Genomic DNA, 25,920 nt, shown 5'->3' on the forward strand with positions numbered 1-25,920 from the left:
CCGATTGTTTTCGTTTTGTTCTAAGCCCTACGATGGAAGATGTTGACCATTCAGGAGAAGGTAAAACTTCTGGATGTGCTTCGGGAAGGAAAGCGTTATGCGGACGGCGTTCGCCATTATGGTTTGAATGAATCAACAGTATGCTACATGAAGAAGGATGAAAAGAATGTGTAAGAGCCATATATGTTTTAATTTTTATATATTCCATTACATATATAGAGAGAAAGTTGTGTGTGTGTATATATATTAAAAATTATTATTATTATTATTATTATTATTATGTCACTCATATCCTTAGCCCGACATACAGATATATGTGCTGTTTTAATGAGTTTACATGTGTTTAAAGCATGTGGGAGGGGTATTTTAAGGCTTAAACTTCAAAAAAGATTTATATGTTCCTTCTGTATCGTGGATTTTCACCTATCGCTGATGGGTTTGGAACGCATCTTCCGCGATAGGGGGAGGATCAAATTTACCTTTTTAACCTGATTTAACTTCAACCCTCTTATTTTGTTAACAGAGTGTGCGGGTGGAATACAAAGGATTACAGTGGGTAATAGGTGATTTATATTGACCTTAATTATCACCCAAGTGACTCTGGACAATCAGCTCAATAATGCTTCCCAAACGTTTCTCTCTTTTTCACTAGTTACACTTCATTACACCGAAATCAAGGAAGAATCAAATGTACAAGCACATTATACAAAATTTAAGATGCAAACACATAAAAAATATTTTGTAAAAACATTAAAAACAGATTAATATATATTGTGCAATTTGAAACTTTACATTTAGACCTCACTTAGAAAACGCAGGTGATGACCAGCCCAACCAGCAGTTCCGTCTGGTTGTACAGAATACCTACTCAATTAAATTTTGAGGTCATGACTAAACTAAATTTCAGCTCTGCCTTTAACATCAGCAGTTAGATGAAACTGATCATTCCAGAGGGAAATACAGTGAAGCCATGAAACATACTAGATGTAAATATATTAATTTTCACATACACTTGAGCTCAGTGAATTCAAGCGCGTCATACACTGTAAAAAAAAAGAATCCACCAAAAAACGGTTTTAAGTTAATGGACTCTTCCTTCAATTTACAAATATTGTAAATTCAGTTTTCCACAGTTTCTTAAATGATAGTTTATTTTCATTTTTAATTCTTCATTCTGCCAATGCAGATTTGTTTGTTTAATAAATGGTGTTGTTCTTAAAAGTACAACAAGTAATTTGAGAATATAGTAATTCACTACATTGATTATTTTTCATAACTCAATGGCCCATAAACATACAGTTATCCATCTGAAGCTGGATTTAAACCAGCAAATTTTGGATTACAAGCCCAAATACTTGAGCTACTGAGCCACACACTTACACTGACTCAGCTTAAGTTGCAGAGACACAGTGGACTTTCTGTTGGATGTCAGACAGAACGGCAAAGGACCCCTCACTAACAGGAACCTAAAACACACAAACACTTGGGAACACTTCAAATGCGTGATCTGACTCTGCAAGGGGAGAACATGTTCACGTGGAGTCTTGGCTTTTCACAATGTTTCATTCCTGCTTATAGCTAAGGTTTTTTTTAGCCGTCGTCACTCTAAGGTTGCCCATTAATGGTTTGGAATTGGGAATGTAAAGCTGTTTTGTTAGCATGTCTGCCTTACAATTCCTTTACTGTAAGTCAAGGCCTGCTGGAACTCAATACTGCTTCATGGCGCTTGTATTTACTCTTTATTTTCTATTACATTATGTTTGAGACTAACCCCTTTATCTACCTCTCCATTCCTCCTGTTGAGCTCCATACAGAACTAGTGGAGAAAAGGGGTGCTTGGAGGGGAGACGATATCTCTGGATGCCCACTTAAGAAATATCTGCGTTACCTTCCAATACACCTTCCAAACTTAAGTGGATTGAACATGGGTGCTGTTGAATTAATAAAAAAAATGCACTGTATTAAAATTATTTTGTTTATATAACATAAAATTGAACTATAAACATGAAATTTAAATCTGTTTATATATTGACAAAATAATAATTCAGAATTTTGAACCCTCATTGAACAAAATTAAACCTAATATGGACAAATGGAAAGCATTGAAATTATCCTTATGGGGGGAAGGTTAATGTTACTAAAATGGTTGTGGTGCCTCAAGTTAATTATCTCTCTATGATGCTTCCATTTAATATTCCGGAAAGGATATTTGAACAGTACGAGAGTATAGTAAAAGATTTTTGTTGGGAAAGAATAAACCTAGGATTAAAATTACTTCGCCCAGAGACAAGGGAGGTCTAGGATTGCCAGATGTTAGATTATATAGCATGTCATTTGAAATAGCCAAACTCTACTATCACTGGAAGAATGTGAATTCTGATGTGGACTGGATAGCTATCGAGAGCAATTTGGCTTCACTATTTCAACCTCTGTACATTCTGTCACAATGGGGGGACAATATAAGAAACACAAACCCGATAATATCTTTTTCGAGGAATATATGGATCAAAATACATAAGAAGCTTAAAGTATCACATGACATGCAGCCATATTCCTCAATTTGGCACAATCCTCAAATACAAATAGGAAAAAGTATGGAAACAATGGCAACCCAAAGGGGTGAAAACTCTTTGGGATTTATTCGTAAATGGGATGTTTATGTCATAATCAGACTTAAAGAGTAAGTATGATGTAGGAGGAGGAGGGAGTTTTTGGAAGTTTTTGCAACTGAGGCATTGAGTCACAAGTGTTAAAATGCAGAAGATGAATGGTCAAGAATACTTTCTAGAGTGGGGAAATATTATAGGGAAGTAAAAGGTACATTTATTCAGTATAAAATTATACACAGATAGTACTGGACACTAGTTAGACTAAATAGAACTGGTCAGTGTTGGAATTTTAGAAGGCAGGTGGGGGCTTATTTACACATGCTGTGGCAGTGCTCTCAGGTATATCCATTTTGGGGTAGAGTTCTTGGTCTCCTGGACAAATGGCTAGGCTTTACTTTTCCCCGCAAACCCGACTCTGTCTGCTAGGAGATAGAGTGGAATTGCCAAAGGGGAATAATAAACAGTTTAAGGCTGTGATGGTGGGACTCATAACTGCCATGAGGGTAATATTAAGGCATTTGAAATCCTCAACAATCCCCAATATAAAGGAATGGACCGATGAGATGATTAAGGCAGCTTCATATGAAAAAATGTTGGACAGACTAAATGGGAAACGAGGTATAATGAAAATGTGGGAATGTTTCTAGGGCCATGTTTTTGAAGGATAAATGGCTGGGAGGTTGAACTAGTGATTGGTCATATTGTTTTATAAATGTGAATGGCTGAAGTGTATTATATGAGAGTGCTGTAACTTTTTGGTTAGAAAAATAAGAAAAATTTGAATTACAAAATAAAATGTTCTTAGAAAGTAATTTCATGTAACCACTAGTCTTAAAATTAATTACATCCAACAGTACATTTTTTAGTGTAGGTAAGTAGATGGATCGATAAAATTAAATAATTATTACAAATCACAAATAACTATTACAGTCATGGCCAAAAATATTGGCACCCCTGCACTTGTGTCAAAAAACACACCCCTTCTCCTAGAAAATTGTTGCAATTACAGATGCTTTGGCATTGTCATTAATTTCTCTTGTTGGCACTTGAAGAAAACAAAAAGAGGAAGAAGGAAAAACAGGAATCGGAGACATTCCACGCCAAAGGGCACCTGCCCTTCTCATATTGTCTCAAATACCCAAAGCCAGTCAGAGTGGTCTGGGGGTGATTGTACACCAAAATAGGCCATTTCATTCATGTTGATCTTAGTCTTTCTCATGATGGTGGGTAAATCTGGGGTGGCTCTTGTGGTTCTCATATGAGGTCTTTGGTGCACATTAAGTGAATCAGATACAGGCCACCCATTGTGTACCTCTGTGCCATTTAAATGGGCTTGCAATCTGAAGAGGTGTGAGGTCACAGTGATTTAACACTGGTCCACTTTTTCTTATGGCCTTGAGCCAGGTCATGACAATATCTTGTGCAGCACTAATGACGTAATGGCATCTGCTCATGTTATCTCATAACTTGAAGCTGTTTGTGCAGCACAACCCACACGGCACCAACAAGACATTGAGAACAATCCCAGCAGCCCTCGGCTCTCTTACCCAATGCTGTTATAAGGGGACCAAACTTCTTTAAATTTCGCTTCCACAGTGGCTTTTGAAAAAAATAAGCAAATCACGCAATGCTATTGAAATTATTAAAACATAGAGATTAACAGTCAGATATGTTTTGTGATTTTAAATGAGGAAGTGATATATTGGATATAACACGAATGTATTTCTTATTTCTTTTTTTTTGGGTTTTCTGTGGTGAGAAATGAAAGCTACAGGCATGTAAATATTGCTTCCTGTAGTAACTTGTAAAATGTTCCTCATTGTTAACAATCACATTACATGTGAAGGTGTCAGTCAGTGGAAACGCATAGTGAGGCACGCTGGCCAGCCATTGTATTCGTTCAGGACCAGCCCATCAAGTAAAGGTTTCAGCACCACGGACAGTGACCTGTGTTAAACTGACCTCAGGTTCCTACATTGGCTCTATGGAATTTTCTGTAAATAATTAAATGCCACTGGCCCCCTACATGCGGAAATGTTTCCCCCTCCCCCAGACTTCTTCAGAGAGCTTTGGAGGACATTGTCTGCACGCTACCAGAGGCAACTAAGAATGTGCTTGAGTTGGGAGGAGGCAGTAGTCCCCATTTTTCCCTCCTGCTGTAGAGGGTCATTGGGAGGAGGTGGGTTTGCTGCTCTCTTTCGTGTCTCTTCAGCAGGTGGCTCTTAGAGATTTGTCTGAGAAAGGTCTGTACCAGGCTTGTGTTAAAGTGCTGCATTTTCGGGCACTGAGTGGACTGGCGGATTCTAGGTGGTCAGGTTTGTTGAGGCCTGGATCTTCCCCGCGGGGATGTTGGAGGTCCCTGTACAAGCCCCCCATTGAGAAGCACACGGTGGATCTTCAGTGGCAGATTGTGCACGGGGCAGTGGCCACAAACAGACAGGTGATGCACATTGATTCCACAGGGTGGCAATTGGTTTTCTTAGCTAATCTGTTTCTTTAAAACAAAGAAATGGATTGTTTACTTGTGTCTTTTATTCTACATCATAGATAATGCGAACCTTCATATAAGTAAGAGGTAATATTTTGCTCAGTATCAGTTCAAGTTCAAATACTTCAGGTTTTTTATTTGACAAAACACATAAAATTGTCATGCAAAGTCATTGATTTATTTTTAAAACTATTGCACTGTGATACATTTAACATCATATTTTCAGTTCTGCCAAATCTCTTATTGACAGCTTAGTGGTTTTCCAATGGCTTGTGGCGTCACATGGTGGTCGAAAATGATATTACAGGCTTTTGTTGAAATTACCTTAAAATTCATCTGGAATGTATTGATTTATGCTGTAATTAATGATGCAAATTAACACAGATGGGACCATTTTGACCCAAAACAGCTAGTTGGAGGGTAGCAATCCTCCAGATTGCAAAGGTCAAGATACTAAAACCTGGAAAAGTACAAAGGACTGGAGCAAAAGAATAACAGTGAAAGCTGTCAGAAACAGGCAGGAAACTCTGCATGGATGTTTTGGAAGAGGTAGATGGTCCAGTTGGCTGTATTAGTCAGTCTGCTGAGAAACATAGCGCCAGTAAGCCAACAAAATGCAACAAACATTTAGGACTGACTGCAGTATTAATTCAAAGCATGATTGTGTTTTTCTTATTTTTTATTGATTTATTTTTGTATTATTAATTTTTTAAAGTAACTTGATTCAGTTAAAAGGGGTTTGTCCATTTGCTTTAGCAGAAGTTCGTGTAAGTATGATGTTCACCTTCCCTTTTCATAGTCTAGTCTTTGCCAAGTTTTATGCTTATTTCCCCTGGTTAAGTTAATCTGACTTGTGTGTTTAGGAGGGTCATACATGCTTTTTGTTTGTAATGGAAGCACAGGGTCTGTACTTGCAGCTTATTTGCCATGTTAATGGAAGCATTTTACCTTCCTCTCTAATCTCTCTTTTTCTTGGCTCTCACTGCAGTCTCCTCTATGCCAGGGTTTCTCAACCCAGTCCTTGGACCCCACTGCAAAGATCCACAGTTTTGCTCTGTCCAAGCTCTCAACACAGCAGTAAAAGGTGACTGTTTGGTTCATGCATGCAGGGATCTGGGACAGAGCAAAAACGTCTGGTGGGCTGAGGAATGTGTTTAGAAATGCTGCTGTATGAAGTATTAAACCATTTGGCCGGTTGGATAAATGTTAAAATGTTTTTTCAAAATATAAAAAGAGATAATCTTCTGTTTTGCGTCTCATTACAAGCAAACTTGTTTTTTGTTTTTATCTCACTCTAGTATTTGATATCTAATTTTCAGTCTTCTGGCAATATAATCTGGTGAATGGGGAAAGACTTCCAGCAGAGGCTCCGGTTTCTTCCCACAGTCCAAAAGTGTGCAGGGTAGGTTAATTGGCAAATCTGAGTTGTGAGTGTTTGCGCCCTGCAGAGTGTTGACTCCTGCCCAGGGTTGGTTCCTGCCTACGCCTGTTGTTCCAAGGACAGGCTCCGGTCCCCCCCGCGACCTCAGTTTGGCATGCTGTCTCCCCCCTTGGTTTCCTTTGGTTTACGTCTTCACTAGCCCCCTTGTTGCTTTGACTTGTGTGTAAGTTATGTATGTGTGATTGTATTGCTGCATAGGGAGTGACTGCTATTTTGTTTTGCAAGTGTGTGTTGGACTCTGTTTATTTGGTCAGGGAGTGAGGTGGAGTGTTTGTCTTTTGGTTTCCTTTTCTTTTGCACTTAGGTGAGATTAGCTGTGGGTCGCACTTGATAGTTGGGGATTTTGTTTGTTATTTTGGCTGTGGTCAGTCCCAAAGTCTTTTGCACCGGGTTATTTGTTCAGTGTCAGTATTATACATGAAAAAATTAAAATACAAAAAATATCCCTTTGTCCACTGGTGTTCCCTTCTTGCCCTCACCCTGTTTGTCCCTTTATCCCATTCCCCTTTCCCATGAATACTGTTACACTCCAACCCTAGACAGGATATCATAACAGCATCTTACCTATAGTTTTAAAAGAGATGAGGGATATTATTCATTGACCTTTATCTTTGCTATTTCAGAAATCCGTATCTGCCGGTGTGGTACCTTCTGACTGGAAGTATACACTGTAAAAAAGGCAAAATTTGTCACAGTTTTAAACCATTTTATATCAGCCAATTTGACTACAGTATAGTTATTTTTTTCCTCTTATGTTAAATGACAGAAAAGGTTTATCAAAACTACATTGCATAAACATAATTTTACGCACAGTTTGTAAAATAACAGGGAAACCCCTTCAGTGAAACTGGTCAATTTCTTTTCTGTATTTTTACAGAAATTAAACTTATGGTCATATGCTTTATCTGTAAAATTTTAATGGTTTTATTGTACCAACATGTGTTTTAAGTAAAACGAAGGCACAACAGCTGTTTTCTATAATTTTGCTTTCATTAACTTTAATTTTACATTCAGTATATATAAAATCTACATTGTTTTACTGTAATAAAACAGATATCCACCATAATTGTACTGTGTTGTTGGATATATACGAAATGGTTTGCACAGAGCTAAGGTTATAAACATAAAAAAATGACTTAAAATTAGAAAATATAGACCCTATATTATAGGGAATATGCGAGTCATCGAACTGATATTGTAACGAACCCAAACTACAGTAGCGTCAGAGGCTGTAAACGGAGAACAGATCACCACCAGACTGCAGCTACAATTACAAAGATAATTTTATTCAGTACAATTCATGCAGCGACCCATCGGGTCGGATCTGGATTCACAAAGAGCTCGGTCCCGCTTTCTCCCCGTAGCACACCACCCCTTTTTAAGCGTGTGTTAACCCACGCTACCGCACAGTAAATCCCGCACCACACAACATCCCCATTAGGGCACGGCACACCAATAGCACTGCAATACACAGTAATCCCCACACTTCGGGCACAGGCAAGCATTACGGGACCCGAACCGCCTCTATAGTCCTGTCCCAACCCTAAGTAGTTACACTGCACATTTAAACCACACGAAACACTCACACAATAAAGACATAATTAAAACATAACACCCCCTCCCCCCCCGGGGATCCGGACCCTCCCCCGGGGAAGGAATAATCACACCGGTCCTCGCCCTACCGCACCGGGAACTGTCCCTACCGCCCACTCTCTGGCTTCACCGCCGGCAGCCCTAAACGGCATGCGAGTGGCACCTCCCCCGGGACCCAACGCGTACGGTGCCTACCAGACCATATCTCCCTAGCGCGCCTTCCATTCCCTCTCTTAACCCCAGATCCCTCACAACCCAGGTGTAGCCAATTAACTATTACCTTCCACGCCCATCCCTCACCCTCCACACGCACACATATCATCATTACACAGTATTTGAGGGATGGAGGGATGAGAAGAGTGGGATGGAGGGAAGTATTAGGAGAAGGAGGTTCCTCGGAGCTCCGAGATGTGTTTGGCTGTAATAAATCTGGAATATAGCTATATGACATAGTTTTTGATAACACCAGCATTTATTTTTTAGGTTTGTCGAGCTCCGTCAAAACAGTTGAATTAGAATGAGTCCATTATGTAACTGGAACCCCTCTCACATGTAAACACAGTGACACGCTACAGCGTTGGTTTGTTGTCTGAGGCTATGATACTGACCATAAACACATTCTCAAATTTCACTGCACCAATCACAGCATATGCAGGCAGAAAAATGATAGCAAACAACATTCAGCATTAGACTGTGAAACCGTCTGTAATGTCTGTGTTTATCCAGTGGACCATAAATTAAAATAAGCTTTCCTATTTCAGTTTCTTTCAGATGTTATAAAGTAGTAAATAAAGAATCATATTAATTAACCATGTATTACTGACTATCAGACAACTTCAACAAGTTACCAAATGGATGCAAAATCAAAGATATTCATTTGCGCCTGGCACTAACCATGTATTCCTTCACAGTACTAAGCCATAGAAAGGGCCTCAATGAAACCCCTGCATTCCTGCATCGCAGATACTCTAATCTCAGCATTTATAAGATTATATTTGTACTACCTGCCAATTTTTATATTAGACGAGACTAAAAATTGAGAAATATCTATATGCAGAAGTAGTTTTTCCTGATAAGAAGGATAATATCAAGACTGTCAGCATTTACAAATCGAATTATGACACATCTGAGTAGCCCAGACTGTCCGGAAAACAAAGCCGTACAGCATATGTGGCTGACTAATGTACATACAGTGTAATAAGCTTATAATCAAATGGATAGAAAAACGCTCAATAATAGACAGGATTCAGAGGGTAAATAAGGTGCATCATGTGGAAGAGAAGTTAGGTGGCGTTGGGGTGCATTGTGAGTTTCATCTGGTAGCTAGAAGGGAACAAAAAGGGCTTTTGGGGGGGGTGGGGGGGGTACTTCTCCGGCGGCTACATCGCTCTACCTTTTTTTTTAAATGATTTATTTAAAAAAAAATCTTTTCTCCTTACACTATAATGGCAGGTTTAGGACTAATACAGTACAGTCATAACCAGTGTCAAGGATTCTATGCATTGCTACACAGAGACAAGTCCAGATATTGAGCCCAAGGCTAAAATTGTGGTTTACTTACAAGTGCACTTTGCTGGGCAGTGGGGGTGTTTGTCCTTCTCTGCTCACATTTTCCCCTCTTATCCTGTCTTCTCCTCCGCAGCACTTCCTCCTTCTCTCTGTTGCTCCTATATTCCCTCCCCTCCAGTCATCTATGTTCTCCTTCCTCTGTGGTCTCTCCTCTTCTCCCATTCTTCAGTTGTACTGTCTTCTCCGCTCTCCCTGTATCCCTCCTGTCTTCTGGTCCTGTCATCTCTTCTCCAGTCATCCCCTGCTTCTCAGTCATCTCTGCATCTTTTCTCTCATTTGTTTGCTTATTCTTTGATTGTTTGTGTTATTCCTTAACTCACCACCCCATGCTGGATGAGTCTTGATGTTTTTTGTTCTTTTTAAAGTTAGGCTTATTCCTTTGTTTTTGTGCCATATCTTCTGCCCTCTTCTGGTTGCGGCAGTGCATGACGCGGGTGGAAAAATAGGGTTTATTACAACACACATCAAAACCAATAGGATCAGGATGGATCCAAAATAAACAGCAAATGTCCAGGAATGAACTAAATGATGGAATAAACACAACTAGAGAACTATATACATACATACAACATACAGCTATAATGAACCATCAAAGAACAGAAGCAGAACAGGCACTTAAATACACAGCTAACAAGACACAATGCAGGACAGTGAGAATCATAACCAATAACAAGGACTGAGGGCAACCCAGGAACAGGTGTTACAGTTAAACAGCACTGGTGAAATCAAAGTGACCTTTCAGCCACATGGTCAGCTCTGCATCGCCCTCTGCTGTTTGCATTAGAAGCTGCTTGAAATTCCCACTCTCCTTACCAACACCTCGAAAAGCCAGGCCTTGCTGTGCCAAGTACTTAACTTCAGAAGATTTTTCCTCACTTGCTGCTGCTCTTTCCAGCTCATCTGAAGGTTGAATATTAACAGGATTGATCTTCTGAATCCATGTCATCAGTGCTAATCTGTGGCACTGCCTGTCTTTATGTGCACTGAATTTCCCCAGTGCATTTTCCAGTTTCACATGCCAGTCTTCACAAGAGCTGAATGTGTCTTTCATGCCAGTTTAGACATTTGTGTTACAAATTATTTTGCACAGTAGAAACAAAGAACCCCCCTTAAGACGAGGGGGGGGGCTGTAAGGGAGCCCAGTGTGATCTTTAAACCATTTCTCCTGAAAGCAGGGTCTCCTGTTTGATAGACGTGACATTTACATTTGGCTGATTTGGTGAAGGTCCAAGCTCCTCCCCCCTCCTCCCTAATACACCTTCATCTTCACCTGCCTGTCTGCTCTCTCTCTCTCTCTCTGTCATTGACTCACACTCAGTCTCCCTGCTTAAACGCCATATCTGAAATACACACCACAAGCCAAACTAAGAAACATATTAAACTAACATCAGGATCAGGCTACTGTAACGTCATTATTCACTCTTAACCATCAATATTTGCTCCTTTTCTCACTCCCCTCCATGTCACCTGCATTCTCTGCTGTCAGCAGCCTCTTGCTGTCTCTCCCTCTTCATCTTTACTCTCAGCACAGCAGAGTCTACATGAAAGCAGTTATCAGTAAACAAGTGGTGTTTCTTGGCATGATGCTCAGGAATGGATCTCTCAGGATTTGTTATCTGAATGGGTTGATTAATATATGAAGAACCCTTGACTCACATACTGTATACGTCTATCATCTGACTGGCACTAATTATCTCACTGTCTCTACTTACTTTCCTGCTTTTCTGTGGTTGCCCAAAAACTCACGATTGTCACACTTCCTCTTCATGATGACACTGTGAATAAAAGCTGACTGTAATAAAACTACCTTCATTTAAATCACACATTAATAATGCAAAATACCTTAAGTAAGCAAGTATAGCTTTCTACAGTAATAGAATATAAAATTAATTAAACCTATTACTGTCTATAAAATAACACATTCAGCACTATATCAGACTTTACATGGGCTTTCTGACCAATATAAATATACCTGAGTGAGCACCGTTGTTAGTTTCTAGGAGAATGTGCAGCTAATAACATCTCCAGGTAACTTAGCCAACGCAACTGCACATGAGGCAATTATTATAATTATAATCGTAGTAGGGGTAGGGGGCGCTATAGAGCGAAAGGGTGACTACGCCACTCTGTAACTGTCACTAAGACGGTTATTTTATAATCACCTTTTGCTGGTTTGATTTAATATAGAATGTATACTGTGAAATGTATGCCAGTGCCCTCTGCTGACTATTTAATTGATCCGTGTTAACCCTTGAATACATGGTCAGGTGACGGAATAGGGTAGGAGTAAATGCATGCTGGGAGATTCATGGAGTCAACTTGTGGTTTGTCGGCTTGTCACGGCAGGATCTGTAATAACTCCTAAGCATTTGGTCAGAAGGCGCAAACGGTAATTTATATTTATTGTATTTACTTGTTGTCTTGTATTGAAAAGTGGAATTGCGGTGATGTATGAGCCGCTGTTTAGCGGTAATATCATGGATCTTTTAGAATGTCTTGTAAGATTAAATGTAATGCAGGAATTTAATAATATGTTTATTTTATAGTTTTTCACGGTGTCTAGAAGAATAAAGACGGAATAAACTTCACCATCTGTCAGGCATATGTTTTCTGTACCAAATGAAGAACTTTTGGAGCTGTTATATCTTCTATGGTAAAGGTAACCTTACAGTAAATGACTTCTGCTGTGATCTGAAGCTATATAAAAAATTTTATTAAATAAGATTAAATTTACCTTCTGCGAGGGGCACCCTAATATAATGATATATATAATAATTATAATATGATGTAATTATATAATTATAATAAATGTAGTATAATTATAATTGTGCCCTATTCAAACAATAAAGAGAAACTACATGCAGCACTGAAAAACTATTCCACGGCCAAAAAAAATGTAAACATTCTTTCTATATCAGAAGCTAGTCTCTGACTGAAATTTCTATAAATCTTTATATAAACTGATAGCAATTAACCTAAGAGTGCATGCTTGGATTGTAGTATCTGCATGTACTGTGGAACTAAAAAGAATCATAATCAACATATATAATTACGTAAACGAAAAACAAATACGTTGCATTTTGCTTAATAGTTTTGCACGTTGCCATAATTTATATTTAATTTAAAGTATGAAGCACCCAAGCAAAGTTTATGTTGAAATAATACTCAAGATTCTTAAGTCTTAGCTCTGGCACAGTGGTGGATCTAGAAAATTTTACATGGGGTGGCGAGAGATTTTAACAGAGTGGCATGGAGGTTCAGTGAGAAACCGACTATCATTCAGAATCGTGGAGCTCAGGAGCATACTTACACTGAAAAAGTGACAATTTATCTAAGCATTTGGACTCTCATGGTTAAAACAATGCTGATTGTACTTTTCATTATCACTGACCAGTTGTTTTTCTTTGTTGTGCTGTGCAGCAGAATGTTTCACAAACATATCCAAATTAAGAGCCTTTGCAAGCTGATTCTCAATGCTCAGCAGAGTTTCCAGGTCCGCGGTGTTCATGTCCAGTTGTGCTATTTTGAAAACATAGTTTCGGGTAAATATTAGGAGGTCATGGGTTGCGGATTTTTGGGTTGATTTCATAATGTTATACAGCAGCAGACTGCAAGGGGAAAAAGAAACTAATTATTATCAGTGCAAGTGGCTCCTAATCCTGAGTAATGCTGGATCTCTAGCCACCTAAAGTAAGAGACAGATGCACACGGAAAGCAGGGCTGCCGACTACCATGCATCTGGCATGACTTTCACGCTCTCAGACACTCACACAAGGAATCTTCCACTATATTATTCCACTATAAGCCTAAATGTAGCTACATCAGAAGCGTTGGTGTAGTTTGCAAACCCTACATACCATTTAGAACAGGGGTCACCAACATGGTGCCCACTGGCACCAGGATGCCCCCAAGGACCACATGAGTTGTCCACGGACCTGTTCTAAAAATACCACAACTCACCAGTGGGCAGTGACTAAAATTTCATTTTATCTTGTTGCTATTCTTCTTTAATCACATTTGTATTTATATAGATTTGAAAATGACAATATCCAAAAAAGGATTTAAAACGTGTTTATTCTACATGAAGTTTAGATAAGTTTAGGTAAAGTCTGTTCTGGTAGCCTTTGTATGGCTCAGTACCCGTGAAGTAGCTCTCAGTTTCAAAAAGGTTGCTGACCCTTGATATATAGTATACCCCAATCATGGGTGATATATCCTAATCAGTAAAATAACAGTCGGCTAAATTCCGCATAGTGATCTCATTAACTGCGTGTTGTTGCTGAAATACATCACACAGACGTCGGGGGAATGTCGAATCATCAGAATATGTAAGATTTATACATTTGGTTAAGCTGAACGCATTTGCTGTTGAATGCAATTCCTATCACATTAACAATTACTGGTTGAAAAATGAATTGCTGTTAGTGTCTTAAATCATACTGCTGTAAAAGTAAAATTTACAAGAGAAATCAATATGCTTAGAATATGGGTTAAGATGGAAAATAATTTTTCCATCCCAATCCCAATCATGTTGATGCAAATTTACAGCAGTGTGGATTCTCAGAAAAAAAGGTACTCTGACATAAAGATCAGCAATACAGTGTAAATAACTTTTAATTTCACATTGTCATGCCCGGCTCGTTCGCTCCTCCTGTGTAACACGCCCCCTGCTTACCCACGTGTGTTTCCCGGATCGTACCCAGCTGTGTCCGTTTTGCTTTCAATCAGTCCTGTGCATTTAAGTCCTGGTCTCCCCAGTTTTCCTTGTCTGTCATTGATGTCTGTAGCCGTCCTGTGTTCCCTGCCCTGGATTTTGATTAAACCCCTTGTTTCGTCCCGAATCCTGCCTGCCTGCTTCCTGCTTCCCCGCTTGCCCGCACGATCGCCGCTCTGCCCGCGATCGCTGCCGTACACCCGTGACACACATTTATACAAAAAAAGGACAGGGCATTTCGATGATAAAATCTGTAGTGAACAATAAGTCGTATCAAAACAAAACCTGGAATTCGGTCATGCTACCTTAAGGTTAAACATTACTTTGTGCAAAGTTCCTTGTTCTGAAATAAATACTTTCTGCAATAGCACATCCAACCATATTCACACAGTCTTTATCGTTACTTATTTATTCAGCCGTTTTTTTCTTACTGACAGCATCTCATAAAAAGGGTCAGTGCTCACAGCAGCAGTGATGCTCTGTATCCACTTGTCCTTCTCCTCAGGGGTTGGCGCCGAGATGCGGTACACCACATGATTTCCCTCTCCCAGGCGGCCGTCCGCCTCCGTTTTGCAGGCTTTCATCAGCTGTCTGCTGTTGTTAGGGATGTACAGTTCAAAGCAGTTAGGCTTCCTGAGATCATTCACCTCACGGATGCTCAGATTCTCCAGCGGAATGATCACCCTGGGTTTCTTATCCGTAGTATGTTTAAAGTAGTAAAGGCAGTTATCCATCAGAATGAACCACCGCCTTTTCCATATTTTCACCCGTCCTCCTCCCAGTTTGAAGAGCCAACCCTCTCTGTCAGGGTTGAAGAAGGCATTATTCCCAATGTCTTCAGGAATCTTGAATGGCTCATTCTTTATGCTCTTATAAAGATTTCGGAGGAGTTCATCTGGCAGGTTGCCTCCATCATTGATTCCTCGATTCATGGAGATGAACCTGTCCACACTGGGCTTGTCTCTCACATTTGGATTATGAAGGCTAGTGTTTAGCATGATTATGGAAAATGAAAGTACATAGCAGGTGTCAATGTTCTGGAAGACTCCAGGATTACATTGACAGTACCTCTGCGCAAAGGCCTCCATCATCCTGTCAATCTTTTGTGCTTCTCCTGGCAGACGGAAACTCCAGAGGAACTGCCTGAGAGCCTGTACCAGGTTGAACCCTGCGAATTCGTGAAGCCCAAGAAATGTTTGGAGGACTTGGATATTGAAGTCGTCTCTCTCACCCAGGTAATCCCCAATGGCTGTTTTGTTCAGCCCCTCTCCCTTGTATAGGAGCTGGGCGATGTCCTCAGACGTGTGCCGGAGAAGATTGTTTTGTACCATGAACAGGATACCCTTCTTAGGGTCCATGTTGAATTTCTTTCTTCCCATGGCGACATGCCTATTCTTTTCTAAGATTTGGCTGCGTTTGGTGCTGGATTCAAGGCCCTCCACTTCCATGAGGGCCTCTCTCAGCGCCTCCCGCAGCCTCTGGATCTCCAGCAGAAGGGCTCCTTTCCTCAGCCGGATGTCCTCAAGTTCAGAGTGCTTCTCTGGACTCAGGTCCATGGAGACTGCAGCAGACAGGAAAAGGAGATCGTCAGCGGGTGTGGAGCTCAGCAGGTTGGCCATCTCTGCCAGTTTGGTTGTTGGTTCAACTCCCATGGCAGAGTAATCGTAACATTGTTAAGCCCTTGAGCAAGTCCCTTAGACCCAAGTGCTCTGACCCCAAACTCTCCTCACTTCGGACAAAAGCATATGCTGAATATATGTAATCCCAAAGGGCAGTTACAGAAGACCCCAGGACCGGAGTAACGTGGGAAGCAATTACTGATGCCTGGAAGCTTTGGGGCATGCAAATAAACTGCATCCAAAGGCAAATGGCTAATAAAGAATGCTCTGAATGCCAGGCATTCGTCCAGCAGTGAGATCGTAGAGATAATGAATAAAGATAGAAAGTGTGAATAAAGATAAAACATTTTGATTGTATTTGCGAAGCGATGCTGGATGCGCTGAGCTCGCCGGGAAGGTCATGTGGTCCGCATTCCCTCCCCATGCACACGTGATCAGCTCAATCACACCGAAATTGTCGGTTTGCTGCCCTTCAGGGAAACAATCTAAAGGGTGTTACGGGAAAAGTAATCGATGCAAGAGCCAATGATGTTCTCCTGGTGCCTACCCGTGTTTATGTTATCGTTACTGACACAAACAATGATGAACGATAATAAGCATTTATAAGCCATGATGACCGCACCATTAACGTGGAGTTGCACTAACGTCTGTTTTTATAGCTAACCAACAAGTCAACGTCTCACCCTGGTAATGCAACAGCGCCGTTTAAACAATACGTTTACACCGATCAGTGGCCTGTACTACGAATCAGGGTTACTGGCTTATCGGGGTAACTTGACGGATTTAAGGTACCACAGTTTAAATGAATTTCATATTTGTTCATCGGGATGCCTGAATCGGTGCTAATCAGTACTACGATGCCAGTTATGCAATGTAGTTTTGATAAAAACTTTTCTGTCATTTAACATAAGAGGAAAAAAATAATTATACTGTAGTCAAATTGGCTAATATAAAATGGTTTAAAACTGTGACAAATTTTGCCTTTTTTTTACAGTGTATACTTCCAGTCACAAGGTAGCAGATACGGATTTCTGAAATAGCAAAGATAAAGGTCAATGATTAATATCCCTCATCTCTTTTAAAACGATAGGTAAGATGCTGTTTTGATATCCTGTCTAGGGTTGGAGTGTAACAGTATTCACGGGAAAGGGGAATGGGATAAAGGGACAAACAGGGTGAGGGCAAGAAGGGAACACCAGTGGACAAAGGGATATTTTTTGTATTTTCATTTTTTTTCCATGTATAATACTGACACTGAACAAATAACCCAGTGCAAAAGACTTTGGGACTGACCACAGCCAAAATAACAAACAAAATCCCCAACTATCAAGTGCGACCCACAGCTAATCTCACCTAAGTGCAAAAGAAAAGGAAACCAAAAGACAAACACTCCACCTCACTCCCTAACCAAATAAACAGAGTCCAACACACACTTGCAAAACAAAATAGCAGTCACTCCCTATGCAGCAATACAATCACACATACATAACTTACACACAAGTCAAAGCAACAAGGGGGCTAGTGAAGACGTAAACCAAAGAAAACCAAGCGGGGAGACAGCAAGCCAAACTGAGGTCGCGGGGGGGACCGGAGCCTGTCCTTGGAACAACAGGCGTAGGCAGGAACCAACCCTGGGCAGGAGTCAACACTCTGCAGGGCGCAAACACTCACAACTCAGATTTGCCAATTAACCTACCCTGCGCACTTTTGGACTGTGGGAGGAAACCGGAGCCCCTGCTGGAAGTCTTTCCCCATTCACCAGATTATATTGCCAGAAGACTGAAAATTAGATATCAAATACTAGAGTGACATAAAAACAAAAAACAAGTTTGCTTGTAATGAGACGCAAAACAGAAGATTATCTCTTTTTATATTTTGAGAAAACATTTTAACATTTATCCAACCGGTCAAATGGTTTAATACTTCATACAGCAGCATTTCTAAACTCATTCCTCAGCCCACCAGACAGCTCCACGTTTTTGCTCTGTCCCAGATCCCTGCATGCATGAACCAAACAGTCACCTTTTACTGCTGTGCTGAGAGCTTGGACAGAGCAAAACTGTGGATCTTTGCAGTGGGGTCCAAGGACTGGGTTGAGAAACCCTGGCATAGAGAAGACTGCAGTGAGAGCCAAGAAAAAAAGAGATTAGAGAGGAAGGTAAAATACTTCCATTAGCATGGCAAATAAGCTGCAAGTACAGACCCTGTGCTTCCATTACAAACAAAAAGCCTGTATGACCCTCCTAAACACACGTCAGATTAACTTAATCAGGGGAAATAAGCATAAAACTTGGCAAAGACTAGACTATGAAAAAGGAAGGTGAACATCATACTTACACGAACTTCTGCTAAAGCAAATGGACAAACCCCTTTTAACTGAATGAAGTTACTTTAAAAAATTAATAATCCAAAAATAAATCAATAAAAATTAAGAAAAACACAATCATGCTTTGAACTAATACTGCAGTCAGTCCTAAATGTTCCCATGACATTCTTTTCGTCACGACGCACACTCGGTACATACTGGTTAAAAACCATTTATAATCCTTCATGTACCAGTCTATGATGGAGCACCCCAACCTGGGCCGCCCATCCAACATGGCAGATTTCTGCCCCTGGCCCCGGAGACTAGCTGACTAACCTCAGGAAACAGGGAACCAGGGGGACATGGGCCGCTGACTGGATGGGCGGCTCCAGAATGAGGTGAAGCAGAAGGTAGACTCCACAGCAGAGGACCGAGGAATGTAGACCAAAACCAGGGAACCTGAAGTGGCAAGAACACAAACCAGGACAGACATATAAAACCCAAGCAAAGGCATCAGTGGCACAGCCCACCAGCTTGTGAAAGATGGCTACCTGGCATCATGAATCCCTTAATCAAAAACCTTTGTGGTGGCAACTTTGCCACCCAGGACTGATCCCTCCTAAAGACCTCAAGTTTCAATGCAAGGTTTCTGAAATGTTTTGAAACATCAGTCCATGTGACTGCTGTGGTATTGTTCCAGGCAGGGAAAACAACTTAGGAGAAACTTTCCGTGCATGTTGGGTGTTTGTGGTACTGTTGGGCTGAGGGGGTAATTGAGTGACAATTAACCTTTGAGATCCAATTATATTATTTAAACAGGTTAGTAGTTAGACAGTGTGATTTAGATGAGGATAAGGATGTTTTATTGTCATTACAAAACGTGTTCTACATGAAGGGAACAAAATGAGGCACTCAGATCCGGTGTATTAGCAAAAATAAAATAGAAATAAAATCGAAAGAACAATACAATGAATAATATGGTAAAAATTAAAGTAAAATAGAATAAAGACATTAAGATAAATTCCATTAAACCCTCTGGGCCAGGCGCTCTGCCACTCTGCATTGTATTCTTTGCATGTACAACTTTGTACTCCATAATTTTAATATTTTATCACGAAGCCTGAAGAGCAATATGAACTGTATCATGCTTTAAGTAAATTGTCTCATCCTTTATTTGACTAAAGTATATTTAACTTCTACAGAACTTTGCAGGCTCATCTAGGATGGAGAATTTCTGCTGCTGAGCGCATTAGAAGAGATTCTCAGAGGGAGATACGAGTCCTAGGTGCCTGCTGGGTACATATTGAAGACAGAGTTAGGACCGACTCCAATAATTCTGCACTGTCTCCCAGATTAGAGGAAAAAAATGTATTTTACTGAAAATTTCATTTATGAAATTTTACCTTAGACTTGGTCAGCAGCCATGTGGATAAATTTCAGAACTACAGACGGTCTGTGGGTTGGGGGGGACAAGCAGGTTGGCCGGTGGGGGCACGCGGAATGCTCCTGGGGGTGTGGTGGGTGTGCTTATATGATTTACAGGAGCCGAGGCTAACAAAGGCACTAATCTGCACAAACAGCCTCCTGTACGAAGTTTTACATGAAAAGGGGCCATGGGCTTGTTGGCGCCATGTTTCTTAGCAGACTGACTAATACAGCCAACTGGACCGTCTACCTCTTCAAAAACATCAAAATGGGGTCAAAATGGCCCCATCTGTGTTAATTTGCATCATTAATTATGGCATAAATCAATACATTCCAGATGAATTTTAAGGTAATTTCAACAAAAGCCTGTAATATCATTTTCGACCACCATGTGACACCACAAGCCGTTGGAAAACCACTAAGATGTCAATATGAGATTTGGCAGAACTGAAAATATGATGTTAAATGTATCACAGTGCAATAGTTTTAAAAATAAATCAATGACTTTGCATGACAATTTTATGTGTTTTGTCAAATAAAAAACCTGAAGTATCTGAACAATTTTATGTGTTTTGTCAAATAAAAAACCTGAAGTATTTGAACTTGAACTGATACTGAGCAAAATATTACCTCTTACTTATATGAAGGTTCGCATTATCTATGATGTAGAATAAAAGACACAAGTAAACAATCCATTTCTTTGTTTTAAAGAAACAGATTAGCTAAGAAAACCAATTGCCACCCTGTGGAATCAATGTGCATCACCTGTCTGTTTGTGGCCACTGCCCCGTGCACAATCTGCCACTGAAGATCCACCGTGTGCTTCTCAATGGGGGGCTTGTACAGGGACCTCCAACATCCCCGCGGGGAAGATCCAGGCCTCAACAAACCTGACCACCTAGAATCTGCCAGTCCACTCAGTGCCCGAAAATGCAGCACTTTAACACAAGCCTGGAACAGACCTTTCTCAGACAAATCTCTAAGAGCCACCTGCTGAGGAGACACGAAAGAGAGCAGCAAACCCACCTCCTCCCGATGACCCTCTACAGCAGGAGGGAAAAATGGGGACTACTGCCTCCTCCCAACTCAAGCACATTCTTAGTTGCCTCTGGTAGCGTGCAGACAATGTCCTCCAAAGCTCTCTGAAGAAGTCTGGGGGAGGGGGAAACATTTCCGCATGTAGGGGGCCAGTGGCATTTCATTATTTACAGAAAATTCCATAGAGCCAATGTAGGAACCTGAGGTCAGTTTAACACAGGTCACTGTCCGTGGTGCTGAAACCTTTACTTGATGGGCTGGTCCTGAATGAATACAATGGTTGGCCAGCGTGCCTCACTATGCGTTTCCACTGACTGACACCTTCACATGTAATGTGATTGTTAACAATGAGGAACATTTTACAAGTTACTACAGGAAGCAATATTTACATGCCTGTAGCTTTCATTTCTCACCACAGAAAACCCAAAAAAAAAGAAATAAGAAATACATTCATGTTATATCCAATATATTACTTCATCATTTAAAATCACAAAACATATCTGACTGTTAATCTCTATGTTTTAATAATTTCAATAGCATTGCGTGATTTGCTTATTTTTTTCAAAAGCCACTGTGGAAGCGAAATTTAAAGAAGTTTGGTCCCCTTATAACAGCATTGGGTAAGAGAGCCGAGGGCTGCTGGGATTGTTCTCAATGTCTTGTTGGTGCCGTGTGGGTTGTGCTGCACAAACAGCTTCAAGTTATGAGATAACATGAGCAGATGCCATTACGTCATTAGTGCTACACAAGATATTGTCATGACCTGGCTCAAGGCCATAAGAAAAAGTGGACCAGTGTTAAATCACTGTGCCCTCAGACCTCTTCAGATTGCAAGCCCATTTAAATGGCACAGAGGTACACAATGGGTGGCCTGTATCTGCTTCACTTAATGTGCACCAAAGACCTCATATGAGGACCACAAGAGCCACCCCAGATTTACCCACCATCATGAGAAAGACTAAGATCAGCATGGATCAAATGGCCTATTTGCGTGTACAACCACCACCAGACCACTCTGACTGGCTTTGGGTTTTTGAGACAATATGAGAAGGACAGGTGCCCTTTTGCGTGGAATGTCTCCGATTCCTGTTATTCCTTCTTCCTCTTTTTGTTTTCTTCAAGTGCCAACAAGAGAAATTAATATGACAATAGCAAAGCATCTGTAATTGCAACAATTTTCTAGGAGAAGGGGTGTGTTTTTTGACACAAGTGCCAATATTTTTGGCCATGACTGTAATAGTTATTTGTGATTTGTAATAATTATTTAATTTTATCGATCCATCTACTTACCTACACTAAAAAATGTACTGTTGGATGTAATTAATTTTAAGACTAGTGGTTACATGAGAGAGAGATGCAATACCGCTTTCGTCAAAATGACAGGTCGGGTCAAAGGTCACGTTCAAAAGTTCAGTGGGCGGAGCTTATGTTGTAGTGGGTTGAGCTTGGTTGTGTAACTGACGCAATAGCATGTGGATTTAATTATTTATTTAAATATTTTTTTTTGTCTTCTTCCCCGGGGGTTGGTTGTGTAACTGCTGCAATGGTATTTGTATTTAATTATTTATTTATTATTTTAAATGATTGTGGCTTAGGGGGCATGGGTTGGTTGTGTTAGTGATGCAATGGTATTTGGATTTAATTATTTATTATTTTAAATGCTTATTTTAAATGTTTATTATTTTAAAATGATATTGAGGAGAGTGCTTATGAGTGTGTATTATTTTAAAAATGATATTGATGAGAGTGCTTATGAGCGTGTGTTATTTGAATAAGTTATTATTATTATTATTTTGTGGGGCGCGGGCGGGAGTGAGCGTGGCTGGGTTACCTGATGGAGCGCGAGCGTACGGTGTGCGGTAGCGTGGTAAGGTCCCCGGGCTTCGGAGAATCAGCAAAGGACTTATTCACATACTGGTGCGGTAGCGCGGAAAGGTCCGCACGGCTTTGGATAATCCTCGGAGAGAGCGATGCGGGAGAGCTGAGAGGCGTGCTGCTGCGCGAGTCTGAGAGAAACTGTGAGAGACTGTGGGATAAAATGGTAAAGTTGGAGCAAAGAATGAGAGGAGGAGGTGCAGGGTCTATCGTCCAATAAAAACGCTCGGCGCTAGTTTTGACCGTGTGTTTTTTCCTCACGCGAGCGTTTGTATCACATCGGCGTATGGCGCCAATTTGTAAAGGTCATAAGTCGAGACATACATCGAGTCTGTCAATTTGTCCGCCAGTAAATTCTGCAGGGCCGTGCCACCTGGCCATCGAGGCGCCCCCCTACCCGGCCACGCGGGCCATACATCGAGTCTGACACTTTTGCCCTCCAGTAAATTCTGTTTAAAGTTTTGTTTTCACATACGTCCCAAATTACAGATAATTTTCTTACACAGGCACGAGTAGCATCATCAAGGCCGTACCACCTGGTCATACATCAAGTCTGACAATTTGCCCGCCAGTAAATTCTGTTTATAGTTTTGTTTGTCATACATGACCGTGCAGATATGGGGTGACAGAGACAATTAAATTGTATTACGTCGAGCGGGGGGCCTTTTCCTCCTTACCAAAGTTTGTACCAGCCAAAGAACCACAAGTTTCATCGAGACCTTACCCGGTAAGTATATTATTTCTTTTATTCCTGTTATAAAAATGCTATTCAATTAAAAAATAACATTCTAATAATAGGTATTCTCTTTTTTTTTTTTTTCTATGTACGAGAGAGAGAGAGAGACTACGCCGACCGGTCAAGAGAAAATCTGCGAGAGAATCAACAGGTATGGACGGAGCAACACCCCCAGCGGCTATACCCGAAGCCTTATTAAATGAAATAGCCATTATCAACAATGCTAATAATGAAAATGATGCGGATTACTCTGCTCAACACGACTCGCCACCAGCGGCGTCTGCTGAAACACTGGCCCAGGACCCCTGTTTTCTCCCATCCTTAGAGACATTAACAAGCATGTTAAATGAAAGGGGTTCTGAAGCAGAAGCGGGGCTACCCCCCACCGACGAGGTCGCATGGTCCCCCGCGGATTCTGAATTGTGGGAGGCCTTGTCAGACGTGGAATTTCTTCTCGATGCTGAGGAGATTGAAAATGAATTTGGGCTGGGACAATTTGAAAATGTTCAACAGGAAGGTGGCGGTGCCGTCGGTGACGTGGATCCCCAGCCTGACGGGGTCCTTCATCGCCGCAGATTCAATAACGTACAGATTAGGCGGATTCTAAATATCCCGCGACCTAGAAACGAAGGCAATTTCCGCGAGTACTATGAAAATGTAATCGAGGGGTTTCAAAATATTGTGAATGAGGCGATTCCTTACGCCGTATGGGGAGCCTATATACAGGTCACCCTGCGCGCTGACTTTTTAAACGACGAGCTGTCGCAAATTGTACGGTATGGGGTGGGGGAGCTGACAGACTTGCAGCAGCTGCTGGATCGCCTGGTACAGTCTAATCAAGAGATTTTAAACGATTCCAACCTAGAAGTAATCGTAGACGTAATAAATATCCCACGCGGCGGTGCGAACAAACGTAAACTACAGACCATGTTAGCTTCAGAAATAATTTCTAAAAAAGCCAGACACATGTTTATCATTAATAACAACACCAACGCGTGTTTCGCCATAAACTTGGCGCATCTGCTGCACGAAAACTTCACTGACGCCGAGGCTGAAAAGCTCGGCCTGGAGTTACAGGAGAAAGCGGGATTCACCCCCGATCACGCAGTCGCTTTGAATGACATTATCAATTTCGAGAAAATCATTGATTGCAAAGCAGTGGTGTATTATCAACAACCTTATTCAAACAATCTCCAAATTTACCAGACACCCACGCCTAGCGACGGTAGACGGGCGGTGTATTTCTTTTTACACAATCAGCATTTTTACGGCATTAAAAGCGTAAAGGGCTTCTTAGGCGTGGGGTACGTTTGCCCGAGCTGTTTCAAAGGGTACGATTCCCCTCACTCTCATCAATGCGAAAAATTTTGTAGCGTCTGTCAGACTAATTGCAGAGAAGGTGAAAGCACACCGGCGATACTATGTGAGCGTTGTAATTTCAGATGTTTAAATGACACCTGCTTTGAGCGCCACCGTACGCCTAGGGTCTGCCCAGTTAGGGGGGAGCTCGCTACCCCCTGTGACAAGTTCAGAAAATGCAAAGCCTGCGGGCTCAGATACTACCTCACTCCCGAGAACCCAAAACCGCACTCGTGTAAAGCAGAAAAATGTAATATCTGCGACGCTAAACTCCACACGGCCGTGTCAGACATATCCACCCCACATCTCTGCTATCTAAATCCACCCGAGAAGCCTAACATAGGGGAACGGGCCGAAAGGGGTGAGGGGCGTAAAAAGGCCACCGAATATGTGTTTTTTGACTTTGAAACATCTCAGAGGTCGGGTACCCATATCCCGGTGTACGTCTGCGCCATCTCCGATCAGAACGAGACAATGACCGCCGAGGGGCCCAACTGCGCGCTACAGTTTCTCAGACATTTCAGGGCGCCCTGTTATAGAGGCGTCTGTTTCATTAGTCACTACGGTAAGGCATTCGATAATTACATCATACTGAACGCGATGGTGAAGGAAGGCGTGGAACCGCGTGTGGTATCGCAGGGGAATAAAATCATTCTCATCCTGGACAGCCTGTTTGAGCAGAGGTACATCGACAGTCACTCCTTTCTAAGCATGCCGTTGAGAAAAATCCCCGATGCGATGGGATGCTCGACTCAGATGCGAAAAGGCTATTTTCCGCATCATTTCACAGACGTGGAAAACTTTAGTTACGTGGGACCCTACCCCCCTCCCGATCAATTTGGGCCCGATCAAATGTCCACCAAAGAACGCGACAAGTTTTATCAATGGTACGACGCTGTAAAGCACCAGACCTTTAATTTTCACAAAGAGATGATCGCTTACTGTAAGAACGACGTGGAGATTCTGAGAGAGGGCTGCTTGCGCTTCCTGCGGGAGTTTAAAACGCTCACGGGTTGCGATCCCTTCTCCGCGGCCACCATCGCTTCGGCCGCGTTGCTAGTTTACAGGACAAATTTCCTGCCCAGAGATACGATCGCGATCCCGGATGTATGGGATTACAGGAGGCAATACAAAAGTTATTCGAGCGTG

General features: G+C 41.3%; 2 protein-coding genes across 2 annotated transcripts in view; one reads left to right on the top strand and one right to left on the bottom strand.

Moving 5' to 3' along the window:
• Positions 1 to 25,920, top strand: part of LOC125722600 (uncharacterized) — a 427,015-nt gene that overhangs the window by 351,149 nt on the left and 49,946 nt on the right. The gene's annotated exons all lie outside the window — the stretch shown is intronic.
• Positions 14,819 to 15,961, bottom strand: LOC125722609 (cytohesin-2-like; the record flags this gene model as incomplete). Its single annotated transcript, XM_048998798.1, has 1 exon — positions 14,819 to 15,961. A coding segment is annotated over one exon (1,143 nt), but the record flags the coding sequence as incomplete, so codon positions are not given.

The sequence above is a fragment of the Brienomyrus brachyistius genome, unplaced genomic scaffold (assembly GCF_023856365.1).
Source record: "Brienomyrus brachyistius isolate T26 unplaced genomic scaffold, BBRACH_0.4 scaffold40, whole genome shotgun sequence".
Classification (NCBI taxonomy): domain Eukaryota; kingdom Metazoa; phylum Chordata; class Actinopteri; order Osteoglossiformes; family Mormyridae; genus Brienomyrus; species Brienomyrus brachyistius.